General features: G+C 39.1%; 1 protein-coding gene across 8 annotated transcripts in view; it reads left to right on the top strand.

The window, feature by feature from the left end:
* TTLL7 (tubulin tyrosine ligase like 7) overlaps positions 1 to 27,786 on the top strand; it is a 233,682-nt gene that overhangs the window by 147,720 nt on the left and 58,176 nt on the right. For all 8 annotated transcript variants that reach the window (XM_072648853.1, XM_072648847.1, XM_072648848.1 and 5 more), the window contains exons 15-19: positions 3,610 to 3,793; positions 8,767 to 8,969; positions 10,040 to 10,174; positions 14,564 to 14,644; positions 24,058 to 24,218. In XM_072648853.1, coding sequence (XP_072504954.1) covers positions 3,610 to 3,793; positions 8,767 to 8,969; positions 10,040 to 10,174; positions 14,564 to 14,644; positions 24,058 to 24,218 — 764 coding nt within the window. The remainder of the gene's footprint in view (positions 1 to 3,609; positions 3,794 to 8,766; positions 8,970 to 10,039; positions 10,175 to 14,563; positions 14,645 to 24,057; positions 24,219 to 27,786) is intronic.

Genomic DNA, 27,786 nt, shown 5'->3' with positions numbered 1-27,786 from the left:
GAAATTTTCTGATTACTGTCCTTTATAAAATGCGATGCACACAACTAAACCCAGTCTTCTGGCACTTTTATAACCAGGATAAGGTAAAATGTGAGATTGTTATCCTCTTTCTTCTGGACTATTCAGGATAACATCATATTAATTTTTCTTGTAAACTGTATCTCATTGAGTTGCCGTCACAGAGCACATCGATACCAACCTCTGTATTATCCAATGACTTGCCCTTTTTGTCTCTGGGAATTTTATTTTTGACCAAGTGATTACGGTTATTTTTCTTATGACTGGGATGTTTTTGAAACCTGAACCCATCACCCAGTTTCCTTTCTCTCTCAGCTTTGTGTCATCCTCACCTTTGCTAAAGATGCCATCTGTGCCTTTATCTGAGCCCCTGATAAAAATGCTGAATAGTACAGTGCCAAACACAAAGCCCTGAAGAGCTCAGTTGTAGACTCCTTCCATGCTGATGTGTCTGTCTATGATGTCTTTTGGGGTCCAGTTTGACCAGTTCTGAATATGTAACACAGTATCATCTTGCTGCCTTCTCTCTCCTTAACTTTTTCTATAACAGTACCATGAGGGACTTAACTACTTTGCTAGAATCTAGGTAAGCTAAATCTACAGCAGTCCTTTGATCTACCAGCCTAGGAACTCTGCCAAAAAAGAAAATGAGGTTCATCTGTAATGACCTGTTCTTGATGAAGCCATGTTGATTCTTGTGATCACCGTTTCCTTTTAAAAATGTTAACTAATTGTCCCTTTACTAACTCAATGCATTTGTTAAATTGAAATAGGGCAATTATTTTTGTTAATGGAAAAGAGCAGCATTTCCAGTGATTAAGATTGGTATTCCAGAAGTTTATACTTGAAGTATATTTTTTTCAGTAGCTTGTGGCTTCTAATCTATATTGTTACCCATAGACCTTGAAAGAAACAGAGTTCCAAAGCATCCTTTTGTTTTGAAAGTAACTTTGTAAGGAAACTATTGAACTGATTGCTGTGGTGGTTTGGAAAGAAGAATTATGTCTTCATCTACTGGAGCTAATTTTTATGAAGTCAAGGTTGAATGGGGCTTTTACTGGAAGAAGTGATCTAATTGATTTCCATGTGTTAGAAAGACTGAGAATTATTAGTTAGCAAGATGGAAAATGAAGTGTACAGTTCATGTCTAGCTTCCCATTGTGTTTAGGTGCTCTGCGGTATATAGTTTGTGCCATTGTGACTTATCACTCTGTTGTTACTGTTTCAACAATGTGTTGGCTTATGTCTCACTATATAGTTGGTCCATTGGGCCAGATTATACAGACCTTCATTAAAGGTTTGAGTAACATGTGTGCCATTCAAGTCTATAAAGAACTTGGGAGTTGATGTCATATCTTAAAGATTGACTGAAATTTAATTACATTAATAAGTCTGCTCAAGGTCTCTAGTTCTTCTTAAGGGACAGCATTGAAAAATGTCTTCTTGGTCTCACAAACTAAGTTCTGTTCATACTAATCCATTTCCTAAATATAGATTTTTTCATAATGCTAAGATGTACAGATATATTCAGAGTCATATTCACTCAGTAGCTATCTGAAATACCTGCTCTATGCAAGGTGCGAAACTAGGTGCTGAGAAAGATGGCAAGGATGGATAAAAGATGGCTCCTGCCCCTAAGAAGTTTACAATCTACTAAAGCAGATAAGACACACAAACAGATAAATATAACTTAGAAGATTATATGATCAATGTTACAAGTGAAGTATGAGCATAGTTAGAAGGAGATCCCACTGAATGTTGGGAGGACATGAGAGAAGGCTTCATGGAGAGACCATCTTTGAATTAACAATGCAGAGATGTTAGGTTTCCAGAGGGCAGAGAGGACAGAAAGAGCACAAAGGTGTAGGAAAGCATGGAATATTTTCAAGGAATAAATTCATCTGAGCTGATTGGTTTTTTAAGAGACAATTTCAATATTGTTGGTGTCTAGTTACATTTAAACCATTTCTTATAAAAAGAAGCTATTACCTCTCCTTCCTGTATCCTTTGGAGTAAAACTTCAGAAAGACCAGCCTTTAGATTGGCTTGTGTTCCAGGAACTTTGTTTGGATCACATCTTCACCCTCCTCAGCAACAACAGACAGTCATTATTTCAGTGGACCCTCATGATACCCAATAATTGTCATAGATTATGCTTAGGTTACAATGCCTTCCTTTTCACTTAACATAGGACTACTACCGTTAACACATTACTATAGTAATCATTCCCATTAGTAACCAGAGACATATGGTATGTGTAGCAAACAATCCTTGAAATATCTAAGTTGCAAATATATCTTATTCTAGGCTGAGCATGTTCTTCTGAAGTAAGACCTTTCCCTATCCCCACTTGTCTTCTTCTTTCACCTGGGATTTTTGAAAATGTCATACAGAAGGATTAGGAACAGGTGGCCCTCAGCAGAGGGCCTATAACTTGATAACATTACATTTGGAATTCATGCTAATACATCCTTCAATATGATTCCTTCTTGCAAAAGCAAAAAAACATCCACAACATGTTAATTTCCACATTATATGCTTCATTTATTCTGTAGCTCAGGGAAAAGGAAATGGGATTGCTTCACTAGGTATGAGCATCTGTGTTAGAGTTAGGCATCGTCTGACTAAAAACCCATGAAACTTGTGACCAAGCTGAAGATTGGATAATATTTTTTTAAATTTAGTTGTATTCCTTAGCTTTCAATAAATATCAATAAGTGTATTTGGGATGCGCACTTGATGCACATATGCTAAGGGGGTAGGATCTCTTGTGTCTTATAGCTGTAAAACTGAGACAGTTATATTTTAGACAAAAGCCCTAAACTGCCCTGGTTGTGTTTATAGCAGCTTTCTCAGCTGCTTCTTTTTTAAACCTCTGTGTGTGTGTGTGTGTGTGTGTGTGTGTGTGTGTGATTGCTTAAGTATTGCTAATTAACAATGTCACAGGGATACATATCTTTGAGCTTACAGTTGACAGTCCTTCCTGCATCATGCAGAACAGAACTGGTCCCATCTCCCAGAGTAACACTTTTCATCTCCTAAGTGTTTTCCCTTCTCACCTTTGATTTTAGCCATTCAGCTTTCTTCATCCTGAGACTTTAACTGTTGCTCATAAATGAAACTTCATCTAAAATCTCAAACACAGAGTGATTAAAAATAACCCTTTGAGTGGGGGTCATCGGATGAGAGGGTGAGCATGGAGGCAGTGTGGGACAGTGGAACGACTAGAGAGGAGTGGAGTTTGGAGCCTGCATTTGATACTTGCTGTTTTTGCTGTCCTGGGCATTGTTCTCCTTCATGGCCCTCAGGACATGCATCTATAAAACGAAGGGGTTGGACCAGAATGGTGTCTGAGATCCCTGCTACCTCTAGTTGTCCACGATCAATCTCATGGTCCTAGGATGTTTCTCAGAACAATTATTAGACCTTTTGTCAAATGACCTGGCAGTTATGAGCACTCGTGGGATCCTCAACTAGTTCTGTCACTTTCACAGAATTCTACCAGCTTATTTAGATGACCAGCTTATTATGTCACCAGTATTTGCTCTAACTTTCAATCATGTAACACTGTTTGTAATCTTTTTATTTTAGCCTCTACTCTCTATGCCTGAAAGTGCACAAATATTGAAAAAGCAGAGGAACTACAGTAGTGAAAGCAGTTATGAAAGCGCTGAGGAGTCCTCTGAATCTGAAGAAGAGTTCTCAGGCACAGTCAGAGAGAAGAAAGTCACCTATGATTTTGATACCTGCAAGTGGAAATTTACTCCACAGCCCAGTAAGTTGATTGGTTTTATCTTAAATAAGAGCCAGTGAGTTGAAGACTTACAAAAAAAGCCAGCCCCCTCTACATCCCATCCCATCAAGGGGGAATAGAGAGAATGGCTATTCTAAATGGAAGGAGATGTGGGCCCACCCCCAACCCTGTGAAGACCTGCTGTGAGTGGGATGACTTCTCAAGTTTTAGATTCAAAAGTCCGGTTCTGTTGTGAGTGGATCATTGATACAGTAAGGCCCCTTGTTTGAAACGGGTGTTTTTGATCAAGTCTGGCCTTTGCTGGCATCTGGGAGTTGATTGACTGACCGAACTCATCATACTCACTTAGCTACCCACACATCTTCTCTGACCCCCATATTGATCCTTCTTCATCTGTCTCATCATTTATCTGCTTTCTTTCACATGCCAACATGCATTCTTTCATTGATTTTAGGTGCGCTGATCTATGTATCCATGGCAAATATTAGTCCTCAGTAGAAATGTGAGGCTGTAGGCAGTTTGTTGGCTCTGCCATCTTAATTCCTATGATATCTCTTGGATGGTTTTCACATGTTTAGAATTCTTTCTGATACCTTCCTTCATATCAAAAGTTATCCACTCTATTTCAGGACTTGATAAGGTGGCTAGCTGCTCATTTAAACACCCAGAAGCTGCATAGCCAATAACAGTTTCAGGGTAGTGCTTTCCTTGCGTTAACTCAAAGGGTTGAGTAATTTGACAGTGTCAGGCCCAATGGAGAGACAAGGAGGGGAAATCTGGTGGTCAGAGAACTTTTCCTTGTCCTTCAGATGAGACCAAGACTATGTAAATCATTTCCTATTCTTTCTCTGTTTAAAGCTAGCCCTATTTATAAGGGTGGGTGTTGTGTGCTCTCCACTTCAACGTGTTTTTTCATTCATTCAATAATTGTGGTTTGGAGGCCATTTAATCCTTTGCCTCTTATCCTGGATCCTTTGGATATGTCCTGAGTTGTCTTTTCCAGGACGTTTTTTTCATACTGTTTCTTCCTTTATGTTTTGGGAGCCGAGGCTCTTCTACCCACAACTAATCAATTTCTTTTCCCTCCCCCTGCCCTAGATAATGCTATCTCCTCCCCATTGACATTGACTGCTGGGGGAGGGATGTGCATGAAGGAAGGCCAGGGCAAAAATGACTGGTTCAGGAATGATCTCAGAGTTAATGTAATGTTATCTCAGAAACTGTTCTCAGATCAAGAAGCTTGTTGTGAGTTGTGGCCGGACATATGGGTGTATTAAAATATAATCTGTGAATCGTTTTTCACATCTTCTCAGTATAATTCTTCTCTTTTGAAGACTTTCCTAATACATGTTTTCTCCCTCTGTTAATCATATTTTCTTTTTATGATCCTTGGAGAATATAGCGAAGGATATCTCCTTATTTTTACTTTGTCTTTACTATATCTAACTTCAAGAACATGGTAAACAAGCTTCTTTACTTTCTCTCAGGAATGAATGCAAATGGCTGATAGAAAACCATCTGATTTATAGGTAACAGCATATGCTTAATGAAGCCAGTTGAAGGAGTTTAGACCTGCTGTATTTATATCCCTCTACCCTCATTGGAATATACTGTGCCCTGATAGAAGAGGTTCATAAAAAAGAACTGCTTAAGTAGTTTTTCATCATTTTTCAGTTTGCATATACAAATTCCACTTCTGGTGAGTTGGTTCAGCTAAATATTGACCTATCAACTTAGCACACATATCTGTGTATCTTCTGAGGGTGGAGGTGCTGCCCTTCCCCAACCCCACCTCCTTCTGCGCAGGCACATGCCAAAAGACCTATGCCTAATGAGCTTATCTGGGAGGATTTTTTTTCTTTTGGGGGTACATGTACAGTGTAATCAGGAGAATATAAGCTGTTTGAGGGCACAGATTTTTTCTTCCTTTTTTCTCAGGGCCTAGCAGTGCCTTGTAGGTAAGTAGACATTTAATGTTGTATGGGATCAAATGAGCCAAGCAACTTGCCCTGTAGCTGATATCACATGAGAAAGGAGAGTCTCAGCTGCAGAGAAGCCATTGTTATGCCTCCCCACCTCCCACAGCATTTCTTCCCTGTGGCTGACATGTTACCATAAGGATAGATTCTTAAAGTAGAAGGGACATCATAGGCCATCATGTCCACCCATATCTGGAAAGGAATTGATGCTCCAGTACACCCAAGCCACAGCCATCCAGACTCTGCCTGAAGCCTTTCACTGATGTGGATTCCATTTCACTTCAGGTTAGCCTTGGTAGTTAAGTTTTTCCTAACAGCAGACCTAGATTTGCTTCTCTACATCTTTGCCCTTGAGGGAACAACCAGAACATGCCTAATTTCCTCTTCCCCTTGAAGGTATTTCAAATTCTCGATGACCACTAAGCCTTCTCAGGCAAAATAGCTCTCCTTCTTGCAACTGGAGCCTCTTCTGGCGTGGTTTCCATTTCCTTCATCATGATAGTTTCCTTTTTCTGGATGTCCTACAGCTTATCCTTAATCTGTGCTACTGAGAATAGAACGTAGAACTACAGATATTCATGTGATCATAGCAAAATGTCCAGTGGGATTACTGCCTCTTTCTACTGGAATCTAAACCTCCTAATGCGGCTAAGAGCTCATTAGATTTTTGATTATAGCAAATTTTTGAGCATAGCCTATGGTTGACACATATCACACTTGTCCATTAAAATCTCCAAATATTTCTCATACAAAGTGCTAACCAGCCATGTCTCCCCCATCTTATACTTGTGAAGCTGAGCTTTTTGAACCAAGTATTAGATTTTATGTTTCTCCCTGTTGAATTTCCTCATGGGTTTGTCTTACTTCTGAAACCTACGGCTTATATCACCATTTTGGGGGGGAATAATTCATTTTACAAATGAGGGACCCAAGTCTAACAGAGGTTAAGTGACTTGTTCAGGGAATCTTACCCATGCCTAGTAAGGATGTCATGCAGGATTTGTACTCTGGCATCTGATGAGTTAGTTCTCCCTTAGAACTTTGTGATGTCTGCACGTTTAATGAGTGTTCCTTCTATACCTTTGTGCAGGCCACTAATAAAAGTTTAAACACCACATCCCAGTCAGTTCCATTCATTGCTCCTTTTCCAAATTAACATGACACCACTGATGACTTCTCTTTGAGCGTTGCCATTCATCTAGTTCCAAAATCCACCAAATAGTATTGGGGTCATGCTCACATCTCCATCTTTTACACAGGAATGGCACAAAAAATTTAAATGCTTCACTAAAATTGCTGTAAATGGCATTTGCTATATTTTCCTCATCTCACAATTTAGTCGTGGTACTGATAAAAAAGGAAAATCAGATTTAAGCATCTTTGCCTTCTCTCTGTTGTTAGTTATCAACATCTCCTTCATCCCAAACAGCAGCTATATAGCCCTTTGAACATCCCTTCCAGCAAGGTGTTAAAATATAGCAACCAAAACAAACCCGCACCTTCACTTGTCCTTAGCCTCCTTCACCATCTCAACTTATTTTTTGAGCTTTAGCAGTTGCTTTTGATGGGTCTTGTCTCCCTCTTTTATGAATACTTAAAAAAAAAACCCAACTATATTCAATGTGCACACACACATTGATCCCTTTGGACCATTCATATTTTTCTTTGTGGCTTTAGCATTCCATTAATGAGATCATTCCATCTCTAGTTCCTCTTAGGATTTTTATTACTGAATATAATTCTAATCCATGGGATCCTTAATGATGGTTTACCTGGACTCCTTGAAATTTTCTGTCCCAGTATCTAAGATGCACTAGGGATCTAAAAAGTCATATCAAGGAGGGAGGGGGAGAAAATTTAAGACTTCTAGAAGTGATTGTTGAAAACTGAAGACAAATTAATTTACACTAAATAAATGAATGAATGAATAAAAAGTCATGTAATATTGGTGGTGGGGAGAGGGAAGGAAGTGTTAGAATTTTTCTCTTAGAACTGGCAATATGCCTAGTATCTAAAGGAGATTAGGGGTTTTTAACCAACTTCATCAGTGTGGTGAAGCCTACGTACTCCTTCTTAAAATCAGGAATTTTCCCCCCTTGTATGTGCATTTTTTATATCACAAAGTGAAAAGGTAAATCGGAAATGTTATGTGCCCAAAGGAGACACCATTTACAAGGGAACCACTTTAAAGGAAGTTCTATATATATATATATAAAGAGAGAGAGCTTTAAAGTGGTTCCCTTGTAAATGTGATATATATATATATATACACATACACATATATACATATATATACATGCATAATACATTCCTTTTTATAAAGATTTATTAATTTTTATAGTTAAAGAAGGAAATTCCATGTGCTTTCATATGCATTCATTTCAGTTCAATAGATTTTTCCTTGAGTACCTCATGCATTAGGTAATGTACGAGGTAAAACAGGAGATAGAAAGATGAATAGGTGTCACATGGAGAGAGTGTTGGAACTGGAGTTAGGAACATGTTCAATCTGGTGTCAAACACGTAATAATTATGTGACCTTGGGCAATTTGCCTCAGTTTCCTCAACTGAAAAAAATGAGGATAATAACGTCAGGTAGTTTTCAGGAAAGTGCTTTGTGAACTTTGAAGTGTCACATTAGCTAGTGTTACTATTCTGTTAATATGAGGTGAGACTCTAATTTAATAATGAAACTAGAGATTCCATTTTGATATGAGTTCAACCTGGTGACCCTGTTGCATCCCTTCCAGTTCTCCAGCTTTGTGGGTCGTTGAAAGTTTTCATTCATTCATGGTTTGTGGCATTTCATTTCTCCCAGCCTTCCTAGGTGGACCTTTCCTTTTTGAACAAGACTCCACTTCACACAATTAAACACATTTGCTGTTAATGTCCCCTGTTCTACTGGCTCTTTGGCCACTGCTAGTTTCCTGTCTTATGTTTTGTCTGTCAGAGAGAAACTGCCCTTGGCTCTCTCCACTGGTTCTGCAGAGACCTAATGCAGGCCCTTCTCCACAGGTTCCATCAGACGCTCTGTCAGCTGTCCTCGCTCTATCTCAGCGAATCCATCCATGATTGACCACCGTCCTTACTCTGCCAGACAAATGATCTCAGTCTCACGCCCGGCTTCTGGGGCCAGGTCTCAGTCTCTAAACCGTTCTTCCTCTTCCTTGAGGAGTTTACCCCAGCCTACTGCCATGGATCACCATGAGACTCCAGTGGTAAGTAACTGCTTTATCCTTTTTCGTGTTACAAGAAATAGGATTCTGTAATCTGACTTTGCCTAGTAAAAAGTACCATATGGAAGGCAGTGCTGATCCTGAGATAGTGCAGTCATACAACGGTGCGGTCATACAACGGCGCCTCCATATAACATAAACAATGACAGCTCAGAATTGGGCCTGACACTGCTCAGTTTTAGACTTCATCCATCTCAGGTACCAGAAGAAGGGAAAGAATCTTCTAAAGTATCCTTGAGTGATAGAACCGGAGGGTAACAGGCCTCAGCCAGACCCTTGGGTTGGCTTTTTAAATTGCTGCTTAGACAGTAGTTTTATTGCATTGAAAATTACCTGAGTTTAATGTTTTTGTTTTTCTCATTTTCTCATTCATCGTTTTTGTTTTTATCATTCCTGTAAGGCTAGGAAAATATTTACTTCCCTTCTTCCATGCAGATATTATAGGATGGTATTAATTGTCTAAGTCTCAAAAGCTTTATCACCTGTTTCTCAGCTCTCTCTATATACTCTTATACTACCTATAAGCTGAGCGTTGTTTATGTTGCACCTTGTACGTCAAAAACAACCTTTATTTCGACCCACCACTCAGTCTCAGAGAGTTATTGTTAAACAGTTTCACAGAATTTATTTTGCCCATAGGCATACATTTTCCTTTGAGTTTTTCCAAATACCCTGCAGTAAGCATGGTATACTTTGCTACACTGGGATTATCCTGTTCTAGGTAAAAATGTTTAAGAAGTTGTTTTTATCCCCCCTTTTGGTGACTGAGTTCAGGAAGTTTCTACTTCTCTGGCATCACCAGTCTTTTAACGTCAGGCTTGCCTTCCCTGCAGAGAGTCCCTCCCTGGATGGTATGTGTGCTCTTTGGTGATGTCTACAAGTAATTAATGCTAACTTCCATCTCCCTCGCCCCCATCAGAGTAAATGATTGTTTTCCTTTTTTTTCATTTAGTTGCTGCAATTTTTAAAATCAAATCATTTTTTACCCAGAAATATCTTTCCCATCGCAGCAAAATAAAACTTCCAAATCTCTGTCTTTGTTTGAATTTAAGACTGATCCTTTCCAGCACCTGAGAACTAAAGAACAAGAGGAAGAATTTACAAGGCAGACCTTGTTTATTCTCCGAGACATGAAAATCAGGTTCCCAGGGAAAACAGATGAAGAATCAGAACGGATCATTGAGGATGTAAGTGTGTGGCACAGCAGAGGCATCCTTACTTAACCTTGGGCCGTTAGCACCCTTCTCAGGGTTACTAATGCCTGCCCAGCGGTGGGCTGCTAGGTGACAGACAGAGCACACAGAAATAGCTGCTTCCTTGTGGGCTGTGGGGCTGTGTTCCAGAAAGTTCAAGCATAAGGAACGCTAATGCTTTTATCTTCCAACTGATCACAAAGAATTGTTAACTATCTGGTAAAATTTTCTCTTGTGATAGATTTATGAAAGAAAATACAAATTAGAATTGGATGAAATAGTCTCAGTAAACATTCCTCAAAGACCTCCTTGACTTCTCAATCAGCCAATCAACAGACATTTTATTAAGCAAGTTCTCTGTGCTGAGTACTCTTCTAGGTGCTGGGGATAGAAATTCAAAAGAGGAAAATAACCCTGCTCTCAAGGAGTGTCCATTTTTAGCAGCACATGCAGACAGGAGCATGTATGGCACACGTGGAGAATTAAAAGAAGGTGGAGTTTTGAGTGTGGGGAACCTCAGCAGCTGGTGGGGTCAAAGAAAGTGGTTTTTGAACTGAGTCTCGAAAGGGGACAGAGGCTTCTAACATATGAAGGTGATGAGGGAGGATGAAGGACAGACAAGGATGATCAGCAGGATGACTGATGTCTGCTCCTTAGAACACCTGGGGAGGGAGTAGTGGGAGGGTATTGCAAAGCCTACAAAGGATATAAAGGGTTTTAAAAGTCAAACAGGAGTTGATCTTGTACTTGAGAAGGGAATGAAATTGTCATATCTGTGTTTGAGGGAAATCACTTTCTTTCGAGATTTGGAGCAGACGTCACCTTAGCCATCAACTCTGTCCAGTCTTTCATTTTATATATGAAGAAACCAAGGTTCAGAGAGGTGAATCGCTGACTTGTCCAAAGTCCCAGAAAAGTCAGTGGCAGTGGCAGAATTCAAACTTGTGATCTCTGACGCTAAAACTTCTTTCATTAAACCTTACTGGGTGAATATTTTGAAGAAAGAAAAAAAGTTTCTGAAAAAAATGGATATGAAAAACCATGTGAAAATGAAGTATTAAGCATATTGAAAGAAGAGAAAGTCAGAATTTTTATCTCAGGAGCAAAGGCAGACATTGGGGCTGGTATAGAGGATAGTAGTGATCAAGAGAGAAAAACTCCTTATAATTAACATAAGTAACTAATATAGTAAATGTTGACTATGAATGGAAAGTTTTCCTTCTGTAAATACCTCCACTGATTACTGCAGTCCCTTTGCTTGACAATTCTGTTGATTCCAGTGCTCCTCCCTTTGGTGATTGCATTTGTCTTTTGGGGAAAGTTCTTATAAGACACTTTGAACTCATTGGATGAAGGTATTGTGTGGATACAAGGTGTTCTAAGTCTTATTCTGAATTACAAGAATTTTCTCGACATTTAATGTTATAAAATGAACCATCTTTAAAGCTGGCCTAATGAAATTGAAGAGTGAGTTTGAAGAATTTAATTTATTTTTAAATCAAGTACATGTCGTTAGAAATGGAATTAGAGAAACAGCACTGTTCTCTCCCTAATCCCAAGTGCCCACTTTTGTAAATACTGATCTCTATAATGCCGGTAGAATCGGGTGATTTCTCTAGCTGTAAATCAAGGGGCACATTGATCTCAAAAGAATAAAACGACAAGTAATTCAGAGAGTAAAGATCAGTCAGTCAAGTAAATAAGCATTTTAGCAAGCACTTACTCTGTGTACTGGGGTCATCGAGGCAAAAGAGAGAGCCTATAGCCCAGTGGGGCAGAAGGCATGAAAATGACCCTGCACAAACCAGATCAAGACAAGAGAGACTGCAGATAATCAGTGGAGGGAAGGAAGGCACTAGGATTAATGGAGATGAGGAAAGGCTCACAGAAGGATCTTTAGCTGGGACTTGAGGCAGGGAGAAGGGAAAGGGAGAGTTCTAGACTTAGAAGGACAGTGGGTTTAAGCAGCAGGAATGACTACCACATACAAGAGAATATCACTCAGCACCTATATGATTGGAATAGGGGGGCACCAGGCATGGGGCATGAGTGAGGGATATCACAGCCAAGGAGGATTTCACCATCCTCATGGTACTAAAAGAACCACAAGAAATAGCCTGTTGGGTCCTTTGGAGAGGACTCATGGGAAAAGGTGAGAAGAAATTGCATTCCATAGGGGAAGGGACTGCCAGAAAGTCAAAGAACCAGGTTTAACCAAGTAACAGAGGGATGGTAGCTTTAATCATGGCTTACTTAGCTTCAAGGTGTTTATCTTGTAAAAGCAGCAGAACTACTAGGTGACCTGTTTTTAAATGACACAGAGCACCTGTAGGAAAACTAGCCCTGGGTTGTGCTTTTCTAGTCCTTTCTAGAACATTGAGTTCACCAGCAGGGCTGCTGCTTTGGAAAGCCAACTGAGTGCCTGCTAATAACACAGACAGAGGGGAGAGGGGATCCAAGGGGTTTTAGTAAGAAATCGTTTTTCCCTCATCAGAGCCATACCACTTACTGTGTAAATAAGGTATCAAAGTGTTCTTTTCAACCATGTACTTTTATTAACTTACTTAAGTTGTTTACTGGTAAAAAATATTTTTCCTCTTAGCCTTAGAAGATTTTCTTTTATGGAGTACTGGTGCCACCCAGTGGCCAATGTTAACTTAACAACTGCAGCAGAGTTGTGGGTTTGGTATGGGGTGTTGCGTTTCCTAACATTAATTCCAGCCTCTTTCAGCTGTCTTGTTTTTGAAAGAGGAGAAAGACTCTTGTGTTTAAAGTTTTTTCCATCATAGATACGGACACTTTAAGAGTAAATGAGTTTAATCTTTAATAATTAGGAGCCTAATCTTTACCATTAAATTAATAAAGAGTATTTGTGGAAAATCTTAATAATTTAATAATTGAGAGCCTAATCTTTATTGGGGCAGCTAGGTACTACAATGGATAGATAGAGTGCTGGGTCTGGAGTCTAGAAGATCTGAGTTCAAATCCAGATACTTCATAGCAGTGTGATGCTGGGCAAGTCACTTAATTTGGTTCATGTCAGTTTCGTCATCTATAAAATAAGCTGGAAAAGGAAATGGCAAAGGACTCCAATATCTTTGCCACGTAAACCTCAAATAGGGTTGTGAGGAGTTGCATACAACTGAAATGACTGAACAACAGCAGGAACGATCTTTACTATACCTAAAATATTTTCACTTGTATTAAGGCAAGTTTAAATTGTTCTACTAAATTTAAAATGGTAAAAATGAATCCCTGTTTGTGAACTCTTATTGTTATCTAATGTATGGAAATATCTTTTCCAAGTGAAGGCAAGAATTGTATATGTAGCACACTAATTGCATGTAACTGTTTCTCAAGCAGATATGTTTTTCTTGCCTGATGAATTGATAACTTGAAAATAGTTGAGGGATGCAATTTTGGTTTTTGGGTAGTCTGACTGTACTATAAACATATATCCCTAGAGCCATAAGTCATAGCAGTACTCCCAAGTCACAGGAGTGTGTGTGTGTGTGTATGTGTGTGTTTGTGTTTGTTTGTGTTTATCTGTATGTCTCTGTGTCCATTATACATTCACATTTAGTTGGCCTGACCTTTATTTCCATGTGGAATAGCTAGATGTTTCAATATCCCAGCTTCTGGAACTTGTATTCAAAAATCAAATTCAATCATATTTCTGCCCCTCTCAGATACTGGTAAACATCATACCAAGTTAGTTATGTACAAAATACCTTGCCAAATTCATATGGAAAGCATAATATGATTTCTAAGACCATCTGATTCACTAACAGTTAAAGATAGGCAACCACTGACTTTTATATAGCACTTTCAGTTCACAAAATGTTTTATACGTACCACTGAAGTAGGTGTGATTAATATCATTCCTATTTTAAAGATGAGGAAACTGAGTTTGACAGGTTAAGTGACTTGCCAGGGCCACATAGCTATTAAGCTAATAAGAGCAAGAGGCCAGATTTGAATTTAAGTCTTCCTGTATGAAGGGCCAACATTTGAATTTAAAAAGGCTGTGGTGAAAGGATGTTGAGTTAAGAATCCCGAGCTCTGTTTCTCACTGGCTTTGATAATCTATGTGACTAGGCAGAGGACCCGACCTCTGGGATGGGTGATTTTCTGAAGTCCCTTCTAACTCCAGGAATGTCTTATTTTGTCAACTCTTTTACTTCATTATCCTGTGATTTGGGATTTTGTCCGTGCTCTCTTACAGCTTTGAGAAGCAATTGAGGTTGGGGATTTTTAATGTTTGGTATATAGAGATAAGCCCTCTGAATTTTCAGCTCACAAGCTGTTAGTGTTGATCTCAGCACTCACTTTGGGGGAAGAATGATGGATTGCACTTCATTTTGTTTTTCTTTCCAAATACAGATCATGGATAACTGGAAGTATCATAAACCCAAGGTGGCTTCCTACTGGCTCATTAAATTGGATTCTGTAAAACAACGGAAGGTGAGTAATGTACAGTACATTCTTACCCTTCATATCTTTTTCAGCTGAGAAGAAATCAGAACCATTCAGCTAACATCTCCAACTTCCCGTGTTCGTGATGTACATGCATTACAGCCTTGGCATTTTGTTTCATGATTATTTCATTGATGGGGTTCTGTGCTATGGGCCATCAATACAGAATGTGATTTCATCTTCTATAGTTCCTTTTAATAAGGTGGCACAGCTTTTATGATAACCTTTAGGTGATGTTTTGAGGTATCATTTATAGCTTAATGGGGTTCAAGTCTTCATGATGCACCTAGAGGAAAAAGGGGGGACAAGGGTAAACACACACACATATACACACATATACACATATACAAACACTAGGCAGATACTTATTAAATGTTGGTCAACTGACTAATTTACTCATTAGTCAACAAAGATAAGGGTCATCTTGTTGGAAAGTCAGTCATTTGTGATCATCACTTGACTGGGAGTATTTGAACCTGAAAGATGAGTGAGAAGATAGAGGGGCCTCCAGACATGGCAAGAGGACAAAGTGCTGTGAATGCAGATTGCTGTCCCTGTCTTTGCTGTCATTAAGGGACAGCAGAAAGTTTGATGTGAGGCTGAATGCATGGTGAGAAGAAGAGATACAGAAAGTTGAACCAACCCTTCTGTGTTATTTGCTTCTTGCATTTCCTTCTACCTTTCTTATTTTATCAAGTTATCATCAACAACTTAATTGCTTAAGCTTGTATTAAGTGTTTACCATTTGCAGAGAACAGCGAGCTACAAGTGCCAAGGATACAAGCATGAACAAATAAACTGTAGACCTTTCTTCTGAGAAACTTAAAATCTAATGGTGACAATAACATATGTAGGCAAACAACTATAATGTAACTTGGGATATTACCAAGTGCGGAGGAGAGGTCAAGCAGATAAGAACATTCATAAGGGAGGCCTTAGCTAGGATCAGGGAACAGTAAGTGATGGGACTTGGCCAGCTAGCATTGATGAAGTATGGAATAGTGAAGTTATAGAGCTAGCCCAGAACCGTCAGCGCCTAGCAAATGTCGGTCAAATTGAATTTTGGCAAATGTTTTTTAAAAAGTTTTAAAAAAAAATGCCAGATTTTTAAAAAAAAAAATTATTTTTAGTTTTCAGCATTCACTTCCATAAGTTTTCAATTTTCTTCCCCTTACTTTTTTCCCCCTCCCCAAGCCAGCATGCAATCTGATATAGGCTCTACATATACATTCTTATTAAACATTTTCACATTAGTCATGTTGTATAGAGGAATTAGAACAAATGGGAGGAAGCTCGAGAGAGAAAGAAACAAAACAAGAAAAGAGAGCAAAGAGTTTCCTTCACTTTGCATGCAGACTCTGAAGTTCTTTCTCTGGATGTGGATGCATTTTCCATCATGAGTCTTTTGGAGTTGTCTTGGGTCCTTGCAGGACTGTAGGTCCTTAGGAGCTGATGAAATAAAAAAATGAAATAGTCTAGAAGGAGAAGGAAAGGGGTCTGGGACAGAGCCCTGGGACCTCCGTGATTATCAAGCATGGTCAGATGGAAGAGAGGCTTGCTTTGTTGGTCTAAGGAAACAGAACCAGGAGCAATGGGTTAGATTTTGGTTGTTTATGAGGAAAACTTTCCTAACAGTTAGAGCCCCTGGAAAGTGTTAATGGACAGGCCCAAGAGGTAATGAGTTTGCCCTCCGTGGACATCTTCCAGGAGAGACTGGAGGGCCATTTATCATGTACACAGAGTAGGGCTTTCATTCAGGTATGGGCCATATTTGTTTATCTTCCAAATCTTCAGCAAAGTACATTGGAGCTAGATCAGGCTAAACAGTGGGACTTTATTATCCTGTTACAGGCATTCGGAAGCCCCTCAGGTTCACAGGACAGAGGAAGGACATGATCACACTTGTGTGTTAGGAAGATTACCTTTTGAGGAGTGTGAAGGGTGGGTGGGTTGAAAATGGAAGAGACAGGAGGCAGAGTGATGAGTTTCTAGGCTATTAAACGTATCTAATGAAAGAATCTGACTAGGTGACCTCTGAGGTTCCTACCAGATCTCAACTCATGCTCTATGGAAAAGGTAGTGAGGACCTATAAAGGCACGAACAGCAGGAGTAAGAAGAAAGGAGAGGATATGAAGGAGAGTGTGAAGGTTGAGGTGATATGACTGGGTCCTGGATTGGGTGTCAGGACAAAGGGAAAAAGAAGAGTTTGCAACATGATGTTTTAGGGTAAGAGGGATTTGTTCTGGTAGTAATCACACCTGCGAACAGGAGGAAAGCTGAGCTGCAGTTAACTCTAGAGCATGTTTTATATGTTTGGAAATTCAGAATAATGACAAGTACTTATTTACAGATTTACCAACAGGTACTTTTACTCTCTCTCAAAGTGAATGTCAGCCTCCCTGCCTGCCCCCCTCATGGCCTGGGGCTTCAGCGAGTGTGAGATCAGTTCACTGAAACTTTTCCTCTACTTCCCAGCTGTGGCATAACAAGTACAGCTGTTATTAATAATGCACCGTGGATCTTTTATTTTTGGGGGGACAATGGCAGTGCTGAGAAGGAGTAGGAGCCTTGCTGAACTGAACTGAACTGATAAAGCATTTAGTAAGTGCTTATTATGCGCCAGGCACTGCGATAAATGCTGGGAATGCAGATACAAGAAGCAGGATGGTTTCGCCCTCCAAGAGCTTAGATTCTAACACAGGAACACAATACTTAGAGGGGCTGCAGGTGGAGGGGGTGGGAAGGGTAGGTAAGTAAGGATGTGGTTTGGAAAAGGTCAAGAGGTGAGGTACAAAGTCCAGTTTGGGGCAAGAGAGGTGGAAGCCCAGCTGGCAGAGTCCAAAGAGGTCCAGCCCCCTAGGGTGAGAGACCAAGAAGCTGATGGAAGAAGGGGGGCCAAGGAAGTTGGGAGCCAAGGGTCTGGACTACTTACAACCTAACCTCCCTGGCTTTGCAACTGCTTCTCCACCAGTAGTAGGATAATGTAGATTGAGTCATTGTTAAGTTTTTCGGATGTTTTTAAAAGGGAGGGAGGTGTCCCAATGCCATTTACATAGAGCAGATTAAGTAAGCTGGGGGAGCCAGATAACTCTACAGTTAACTTGGGTGCATGGTTGCCATTTTTCCTGAAGCAGGTCCTAGCCTGCATTTTCATTATTCGATCATTCTGGTGGTCTAGACTTGGACCAGACCACTCACATCTAGCTAAGAGTTTGTCCACATTCAAACAGGGAGAGAGAAAGTGATGGAGGAGTGCAGTTTCCCCTCTGGGGATAGTGAATGGAGCAAGCCTCTGGCTTCTGCCTGTGTGAGCTTGACCAAGCGACTTGTCTTACAGTTGCCTTGATTGGTGCTGACCATAGTTCTTCTGGCTATTTCACTCAATTCTCCCAAAACTGTATTCAGAGTCTAATTTCTTGGCTCTGTGGGGGACAGCTCCTGGGAAAAGGAGGAGAAAGGACAGCTTTCCTAGGGTATGTTCTGTGATAATATCCTTCCACTGATCTTTGCTTGCGGGAATAGGTTAAGAGCTTTGAGCCTAGCAGAGTTGTTTGGAAAAATAAGCACCATCAGCTCAATGAGCCCAATGTACCATTTTTATAAAATTAAAAACCACTTTGTTGAGATTTCTTTCCCCTCCCCCCCAACCCAATAGAATGAAAGGTAAAATAAACACCTACGCCCAGACTAGGCAACCGAATGTCCTGGTGCAAAAGATGATAGATTAGAAGAAAAATTGTACATGGTGAGACTTTGTTATATCTGTAGCTATTAAAGAGCGTTAAATGTCAGAAGGTAAATCCTTATAATTTGCAGAGGTGGGCACCACAATTTCAAGAAAATGTGGAAAAAAACACAGGGAACTTACTGGCAAACTTGGCTAAAAGCTTTATATTAAGTTGTTGAATTTTTCTGGCATTTCTTTGGAAACAAGTCACTTCAGTTTTGTGATAAAATCAGTGGTGAAAGAACCACTGCCCAGTTGATAAGAGATTGAGTATAAGATATGGAAAAGCCTTTAACAACAAGAGAATTGGACTCTCCTTGACCATATGAAAGCAGGCTCCAAATTATTAATAATGAGGAAAATGCTAAACAGAATTATTGAGGTTACACCTAATGTTGCTCAAATTGGGCAAAGATCTTAAAAATAGTGTAGAAAACATTGTTGGAAGACAGGTACACTAATACTCTGTTCTGGAAAATGATTTGGAATAATGTGAGAAAAGTCACCCAAAGGTTTATATCCTTTGAAATACCACAGGGGGAATATCCCAAGAAGGTCCAAGGCAGAAAGTAACATTGCACACATACCCGAAGGTCCCAAACAGTAAAATAGTCTGCGTTAGGTGGCCTGCAGTTGGGCAATGGTTGGTTGTACAAATGGCGGTATAGGGATGTAATGGAATAATATTGTGTCAGAGACACAGAGGAAAGGCACATGCTCTGATCCAGTACAAAGTCAGCAAAACTAGGAGAGTAATAAAAAGTGGAACTACAGTAATGTAAAACATAAACACTACAGAACCATGCTCCAGATTGTCATGGATTATAATGACCAGTCTTGGTCCAAAATGGCAGATGATAAAGTACTCTTGTGACCCCTCTGTCGAGTTTTAATTTGTATACCTTATTCATTGGAATTTCAAGAAGACTAAAGAAAAAATGAAATCAGGTCAAGAATTTCTTTCAAGGAAGAAAGAAAACGGGCAGGAAACATGACAGAGAAGAGGAATGTGCGTGCGTGTGTGTGTGTGTGTGTGTGTGTGTGTGTGTGTGTGTGCAAGGACAAGTGTTGTGTTGGAGCAGGGGAGGCCAGGTACAGAATACTGCTTCCGGGGCAACTGTAAATTGGTGTGGCCTTTGGTCCTTTGTTAGAAGGAAGGCTTCTAGGATGTGGGAGCCTATAGGGAAATTACTTTGATATAAAAACAAAAAGCATCAGAGGTGAGAGAAGCTTGAAGTAGAGGGAACAATATCTCCCAGTCAGGAAGCTAATTAATCATAGTAAAAACCTGGTGAAAAGTATATAGATGCCTCTGTGCAAATATAAAGATTTAAAATTCCAGGTCGTGTTCCTTCTGCCATGTTATTTCTTTCTCTAGTCTTTGTTCAGTAGTCTTAATTTTACTTCACTGAATTCAACATGTTTCCTTAAACCATGTGGCATGGAATGTGAAGAGATTAGATGTTAAAAAGAAAAATTGTCCACTGTGATGTGGTATGATTGCGATTGCCTGTCTGTCCAGAAGATCATATATCAGTGGGAAAACTTGTCCCAGAACACTTTATGAAACTAGGAGGAAGCAGTGACCAAGAGGAGGACAAGGAAAGAAACCCAGCAGTGGAGGTCAACTGCAACCATGACCTTAATGAAGGTGTTCTGAAGGCTTTCAGAAAGAAGCACTATAAATGCCCTTCTCGGTGGCCTGTTTCACTCAAACTCCACCTAACTAAGTGATCTGGCTTTATTTATTTCCTTGTCAAACTTGTCCAGATAATGTCAGTTATATCATGGAAGATATTGATGTTATCCACAGATATTTTCTAATTCCAGGTGATGATTTTTTTCTCTTTGTAGTTTGATTGGCTTTGTCAGAGGAAGGACTGGAAACATCTCCAAGTTCCTTTGTCAGAAGCTCGTGCCTTAGTAATTCATGTCTAACCTGACCTTCCCTGAATCCCTCAGTCCCTTTGGCAGCATGGAATTCTCAGTGGATTGCTGTGTGCCAATATATAGCTGTTTCCAGGGGTTCTGTGGTCCCTGTGGAATTCGGTCCTTTTTCACTTGGGCCTCCCACAGCAGGAAGATGCAGAAATTGGATGGTTGCTCTTGAAAATGGTAGAGATTTCTCTGAGGTTCCTATCCCACATAGTACAAAGAGCTCCAACACAACCCTTGTCCTTGCACACACACACACACACACACACACACACACACACACACATGCACATTCCTCTTCTCTGTCATGTTTCCTGTCCCTTTTCTTTCTTCCTTGAAAGAAATTCTTGGCCTGATTTCATTTTTTCTTTAGTCTTCTTGAAATTCCAATGAATAAGGTATACAAATTAAAAACTGAACAGATCTTCACTGGAGGAAAATGGATACATCTTGTTTGATGCTGTGATGTTCAAACTTGACCCTTGGCACCATTCTGCTCCCTGCTAGGAGCCATGGTTGCTTTATAGGGTTGGGCAGAAATCTATATGAAGAAGAAAGATACTGTGGCATTGGTGGTTAAGGGAGAATACTGAATTTGCTAAAAAAAAAAAAAAAAGGCCTTTTCTTAAATGGGAAAGCATTGATACATGAATCAAGAGAAGAGACAGAATCAAGCAGTTCCCCTTGGACTATATTGGGATTTCAGGGCATGGTTCCCATAGATCTTTGACTTCTTCTTTAATTTTTCTCCAAAGAACAAGAGCTACTTCTTATCACCTACTGTAGTTGCCTCCATAAGCACCATGAACTGTCATTTCCCACCTTTCCTTTTCCGTTGGATTGCCCTAGATGTGATGTGGAGCTGTTGATGGTGCATCAGCAGGGCATTCTGTAGCATCGAGGCAGTGTGCCATGGTTTTAATATGATTTATAAATTGTCTCCACCTCATGCCATTATTTTCAACAAAGACCACCTGTTCACCTGGGTGAAGCAGTTTGTCGATCACACCAATAAATAAGAGTGAATGTTTCTTGAATACATGAATTTGCCTTATGCCTTGTGCCTTCAATTTTGCAATAATGCGAATGAAAAAACAAAACAAAGTGGACAAACTTTTCACTTTTCAATTTTTGAATACTGCCACTAGTTAAATCACCCATCTCTATTCTTTCTTTTGAAAATCTCAGTGTAGTTTGGGAAGAGGGGCACTTTTAAATCAATCACAAGAAAATCAAGACTTGTATTATACTTAATTTTGTTTGGCTCCAAGAGAGAGCCCTAGCCATTTACGTACTGGTTATTGTTCAGTTATTTTCAGTCATGTCTTTCTTTTTGTGACCTCATTGTTTCTTGGCAAAAATACTGGAGCAATTTGCCATTTCCTTCTCCAGCTCATTTGACGGAGGAGGAAATTGAGGCAGGCAGGGTTAAATGACTAGCCTCAGGGTCATGCAGCTAGTAGGTATCTACATTGCCTATCCCCTTGCTCTGTCAGACCAAATCCTGTTTTTTTCAGCATCTAAAGACGTGCCTTCCTTAAGAAGACTTTCTTGATTAATCCCGGTTCTGGGCTGCTACTATCCTGGGTTATATTCCATCATCATTTAAAGTTAGTGCCACACAATTGCATGTGCGTACTGGTTTCATATGTATAATTTATACTATTATAACATGTACTGAGGTAAATATGGCAAGTGATTTAGTGTTTTTTATAAATAGTACATTATAACTTAATAAATAATTTGTTAGATAACAAGATTGCATGTTGTGTTTATGTTACTGCCATATACCCCCTCTGCCATTTATTCCTTTCTTTCACTTCCTACTACTCCTCCACCCCACCCATGAATGTTCTGGTCTTTGCTATAATAATAGGTCTTTCACTCTGTACCCTCTCCCATGCATCCTGTATGTTGCTACCAGAAAGATTGTTTCTTAAATACTGATCTGTTCATGTCACTCTTTGGCTCAGAAATGTTCTGTGGGCTCCCTATTGTCTCTGAAGTGAATTCCAGACTCCTTTACCTAGTATTCAAGCCCTTCACCAGCTGGTATTAAACTCCTCTTCCAGCCTTTTCCAAGGGGAGCCTCCTCTATAACTCCCCATGTCCTCTATATTTCTGCCAAATTAAACTGTTCTCTGTTCCCCAAACACACTCTGTGGTCTCCTGCCTCCTCGCCTTTGTTCACAGTAAGAAATGTTCTCTCTTGCCTTATTTGGCCATTAAATTCCTAACTGTTCTGTAAAAGCCAACTCAAAAGACTTCTCTGTGAAGCCTTCCTGGTTAGTAATAATTCCTCATATATCTTTCTCATGTACTTATCATGTAATTATTGTATACTTTAATTATCCGTGTTTGTGGCTCACCTAGACTGAAAGCTCCAGAGTTTGGGGCCATTTCTTATCTAGCATCCAACTTCCCCAACAAAGCTGCCATGGTGCTGTCCAGAACCAGAGTTTCAGCTTTTGTTTCTTTTGTAAACTCCACGTTGTGCTGTCCATTTCTGTCTGACATTAGACCAGTAAAAACCTGATCTTCTGAAGGATATTCACTCATTCTTTCAACAACCATTTGTTATGTACCTCCTGAGTGCAAAGCGTTGTGATGTGTATGACAAAGTAATTTTCACTGCAACTTTATTTCTTCTGTTTGTGAAGCCTGACTCCCTTCAGCTTCTCTTAAGCACACGCACTTTTATATAACAATTCATATTTTCATGTAACATTCAGGAAACATAACCAAGATTTTTTATGTTGAATAATGTTAAGGAAGTATAGGTAGAGGGACGGAATGATAGTAAGATTTGAATTTAAATCTTGTCTCAGATATTTACTAACTGTATAACTTTAAGCATCTGTAAAATGGGGATAATAATACTTGAACCAACTCAAACGGTTGATGAGATGCCAACAAGATAATATTTGTAAAGTGTTTCACACACCTTAAATTATTATACAAATGTTAGCTATTAGTGGTTTCTTTTCCTTAAAAATCCATTTGGTTCTATGACTCATTTTAATAAAATAGCAAAATTAATATTTAATATTTTCTCTAATATTTTTCTCCTATAAAATTTTATGCTTTGGGTTATACCTGCAGTGATATATAAATGAAATTTTATCAAATGTTTATTTTTTAATTGCTGATATAACTTTTAAATTCAAATGTTTTCTTCAGTTTTTCCTTCATGCCAAGACAGACCAGAGACAGCCAAAATTACTTTAAAAATTTGGTAATTTTCTAAACAAGAGAACCAGATTTAAACTATGTATCTTTGTTCTGCATCTAGCTCCCACATTATTTGTGCTGGTTGAAATAAATGTATGTAATCAGGCACTCTGTCTTTGTCTCTGTCTCTGTCTCTGTCTCTCTCTCTCTGTCTCTCTCTCTCTCTCTCTCCATCCCACTTTGGGTCCAATTTTTACGGGCAGTTCCCTTAACTAGATAATGTTAGGAAGAGTGAAAAAATTAACATTGATGAACTGGAAAAGAACAACTTTATTTATCTGGGTTTGTTTTGATAAAATGGTTTTGATTGAAAAGGCATGTTACGGCATGCATGATGAATACATAGAAATTAGATGAAGTAGCTTATTGAGGTTTACAAGAGATGTTAAGTGATTATTTCTTGCCGTCTTTTTTTTTTCCTGGCTGGTGAAAGTAATCCCAGATGTTTGGCATGAGGTTTTTCTGAATGTGCTTAGGATTTAAAAATGCTTTTCTATTTCCTTCTAGGTTTTGGACATTGTGAAAACAAGCATTCGTTCAGTACTCCCACGTATCTGGAAGATACCTGACATGGAAGGTTTACATTTGTTTCGAATTTTTAACCGTGTTTTTAACCGGCTGCTGTGGAGCCATGGCCAAGGCTTGTGGAACTGTTTTTGTAATTCAGGGTAGGTGGCTTTAATTTTTGTTTTTCACTTTAATATCTACCCAGTTGTAGGGATGGCAAAAAAATGGTATTTCCTCAGTGGTTTATCATCTGCAATATATAGCTTTCTATCAGGCATAATTTTAAGGAGTTAACAACACTTTAAAGATAATTAGCTTGATGTGTATGACTGGAGAATGACTGACTACAGTTAAACCTCAATGATTGGAACCAACTGAAAAGAGAACCAGTCTGAATAGGGAGCAAGTGTGGCAGGGTGGAAAGAATACTGGAGTCATCCTGGCTGTCGACAGCTTTGACCAAGTTATTTAAACTGCTTAGACTGCATGTAAAATGAAGCTGGGTCAGGTGACCCCTCAGGTTCCTTCCAGTCTCAAATCAGTGAGCCTGTGAGCATCCGAATTAGTGAAAGGACTGAACTAGGAACATGTCTTCCTGGAGATATCATCCAATCCCATGACTTCAGTTCTTACCTCCAGGCTGACTCAGACAGCTCTTCTAGCCCAACCTTTCTTCTGGTATATTTTGCTAATACATATTCCATCAGTGGGAAGGATAAACATACCTAGAAAATGTGTGGTCAGTACCATATGTAGGGAATACATGTGTTTCTAGTACATGAATCAGAGGCAAACTTATGTCTCCAGTGCTACAGAGCTCTTGAGGTTGTTGCTTATGCATAGCTTCCTTATGGCTTTGGGTCTATAAGATCCAAACTTGCTGAGCAGTTCTCCTCTAGTCTTATGGTTAATATCAACTACTAGTCTAAAGGTCCCTTCTAAGCAATGCTCTAATAGGTATATTGTTGTAGAGAATCTTCTGGCAACAGCAGGAATCTTTAGTTTGGGCTCTAAATGATCTTCATAAGAGGAAAAGAAGGTTCTACTATTTCTCATTTAACTTAGAACCCAAAGATACAAGCTTTAGCTCCTCTGGGAAAGCTGGGCCCTCACATACCCATTATAAAATAAGAGAATGAAGCCTTTAGCAACCTTTTTCCTTCCCCCATGATGAAGAGATGATCTCAGCCTCTAAAACCTTAGTTGTAGTTTGCTTTCTCATTCCAAAAGGAAAGGTTTTCTCTCTAAGGCCAAAAGTTCTTTTTCTTTTCTTTTGGAACACAGAATAATTAGCTGGGTAAGTAGAGCCCATGATCATTTAACCTTGTCTTTGAACCTCTCCCTCTTGACAAGGGGAAAAGTCCCTTACTCAAGCCTCTTTCTGATTTAGGATTAGAAAATTCTTCTAGTTCTGGTTTAATTTCCTAGTAGGGAACCTGTGCCCCAGAACTCATTTTGAGAGGGACTGTAACAAAAAATTCCCACAAAAATTTATGTGAGTTAAAGCTTCTGTTTCTCTTTCTAAAATTCTTTGGACCTTAAGCAAATAAAAAGAAAGAAGAAAGAAAAGAAAGGAGGAAAGCTAGTGCCCTTGATCTCAATCCTTTTGTTTCACCTTCTTGCCTTCTTTATGCATACAAAGCTGGTAATCAGCCCATTTAAGCTTTATTCTGCCCCACTGTAAGTATTTGAAACATCTCTGTCATGAAGTATTTTTTTTTTTCTGTTGCTTGGTAGTGCAGCTAATGCACCCAGTTGTAGTACTAGGCATCATGATATAATGGAAGGAGTGCTGACTTAGACTCAGTTGTGAATTTAAAGAATGCTTACAGGTCATCTGGTCCAAGACTCACAATTTACAAAAGAAGAAAGTGAGGCCCAGAGAAATGACTCACCCAAGGTCACAGAGGAAGCAGAGAGAGGATTTGAACCCATTTCGGATACTGATTCAGTGCTCTTTTCCTTCTACCGCCCCGTTCAGTTCCTGACTATGCCCTTTACTATTGTGTTACTTTGAACAAATCATTTAGTCTTTGAAGCCTCAGATTCCTCATCTGTAAAATGGGGATCATAATATTTGCATTATTCACTTCACTGAGGCCTTGAGTTTCTTTGAGAAAAATGCTTTCCACAAGCACCAAGTGCTACATGAATGTTAGCTGTTTATCACATCCTTTTGTTGCCTCATGGAGGTTTTCACAGGGCCTGTCTGGGGACCACAAGTATCATCAGGTCCTACAAAGAAGGGAAGGCCTAGTGGGTCTTTGGAATACAGTACTGATAGCTTACATTGTTATATACAGACTTACTGAAAGAATATAGATAAGTAGGAATAAAAATGATTCCAGCCATGTAATAGAATGCGAACATCCTGTTGTTCCCAGGCAAATATTAATTAAATCAAGTCAGTCGAAGCACTTATTATGTGTTACAATGTGCGAGATTCAAATAAAGGTCAAAACATGATTTGTTCCCTTAAGGAGCTCGCATTGTAGTAGGGGAGACAAGGTGTAAACAACCATGTACTTACAAGATATGTACATATATACTTACAGATATATACATATATACATATACACGTATACATATATACATGTAAATGGAAGGTAAGCTTAGAAGAAAGGGGCTAGCAGACTGGAAAAGGCCTCCTGAGAAAGGCCTTTTTCTTTCGAGCCAAGTCTTGAAAGAATTCAGGGAAACCAATAAACGGAGGTGAGAGCATCCTCCTCCTCCTCATATTTATATGGTGTCTACAGGGTGCCAGGCAGTGTGCTGAGTGCTTTAGGAATATTATCTGATGTAATCCTCCAAGCAACGCTGTGATATTGGTGCTATTATTATCTTCATTTTATGGTTGAGGAAAAATCAAGGGACTTGCCCAAGGTTGCCCAGTTAGGGAATGTCTGAAGCTAGACTTGAATCCAGGCCTTCCTCACTCCAGCTTCAGTGCATTATCCACTATGCCACCTTCTAGACATGCGGGACAGATGAAAAATACAGTCAGGAGGTGAAATGTTGTATGCTAGGGAGACTGCAAGAAGGCAGATGCTGTTAGATCATAAAGTACATGGAGGGATGGAAAGGTAGAAAAGGGCCAGCTTGTAAAGGCCTTTCAATGCCAGTGCATTTTATATTTGAAGGTAATAGGCAACTACTGGAGCTTTTTTAAAAAATAAGTTTGTATTGGTTTTTTTTTTAACATCACCAAAATTTCCTCCAATATCGCTCTTAGAGAGTCATATCTTTTACCAGAGTTTTTTTAAAGACAAAAAAAGTTAAAAATGATATAACTAATTAACATATTGAAAAAAATCTGAAAATATATGCAATATATAATACTTGTGGTCTTCCTACCTTTGTAAAGCGTTGTGATCTCACATTTCTTCTTTTGAGTCATACTTATTATTCAATGATAATATATAAATATACAATAATATATTAATAATAATATAATATATTAATAATATACAAACATATATTTATATGTTTGGTCCTTAAGAAAGAAGTCTAACCTCTAAACCCCATATAACATATAATTATTATAATAATATATAATTTATTTATATAATATGTAAATAATATATGATAGTTATTCATTATATATACACATATATAAATATATACAGAGCAAACACAGAATAGTTTGAGAGGAAAGTCACTAGCAGTTGGTGGGGTGGATCAGGAAAGTCTTCATGCAGCAGATGGTGCTCCAGCTACATCTTAAAAGAA

This window comes from Notamacropus eugenii, chromosome 2 (genome assembly GCF_028372415.1).
Source record: "Notamacropus eugenii isolate mMacEug1 chromosome 2, mMacEug1.pri_v2, whole genome shotgun sequence".
In the NCBI taxonomy this organism is placed as follows: Eukaryota; Metazoa; Chordata; class Mammalia; order Diprotodontia; family Macropodidae; genus Notamacropus; species Notamacropus eugenii.
The sequence above is the reverse complement of the archived record's forward strand: the minus strand, read 5'-3'. Positions and strand labels throughout refer to the sequence as shown.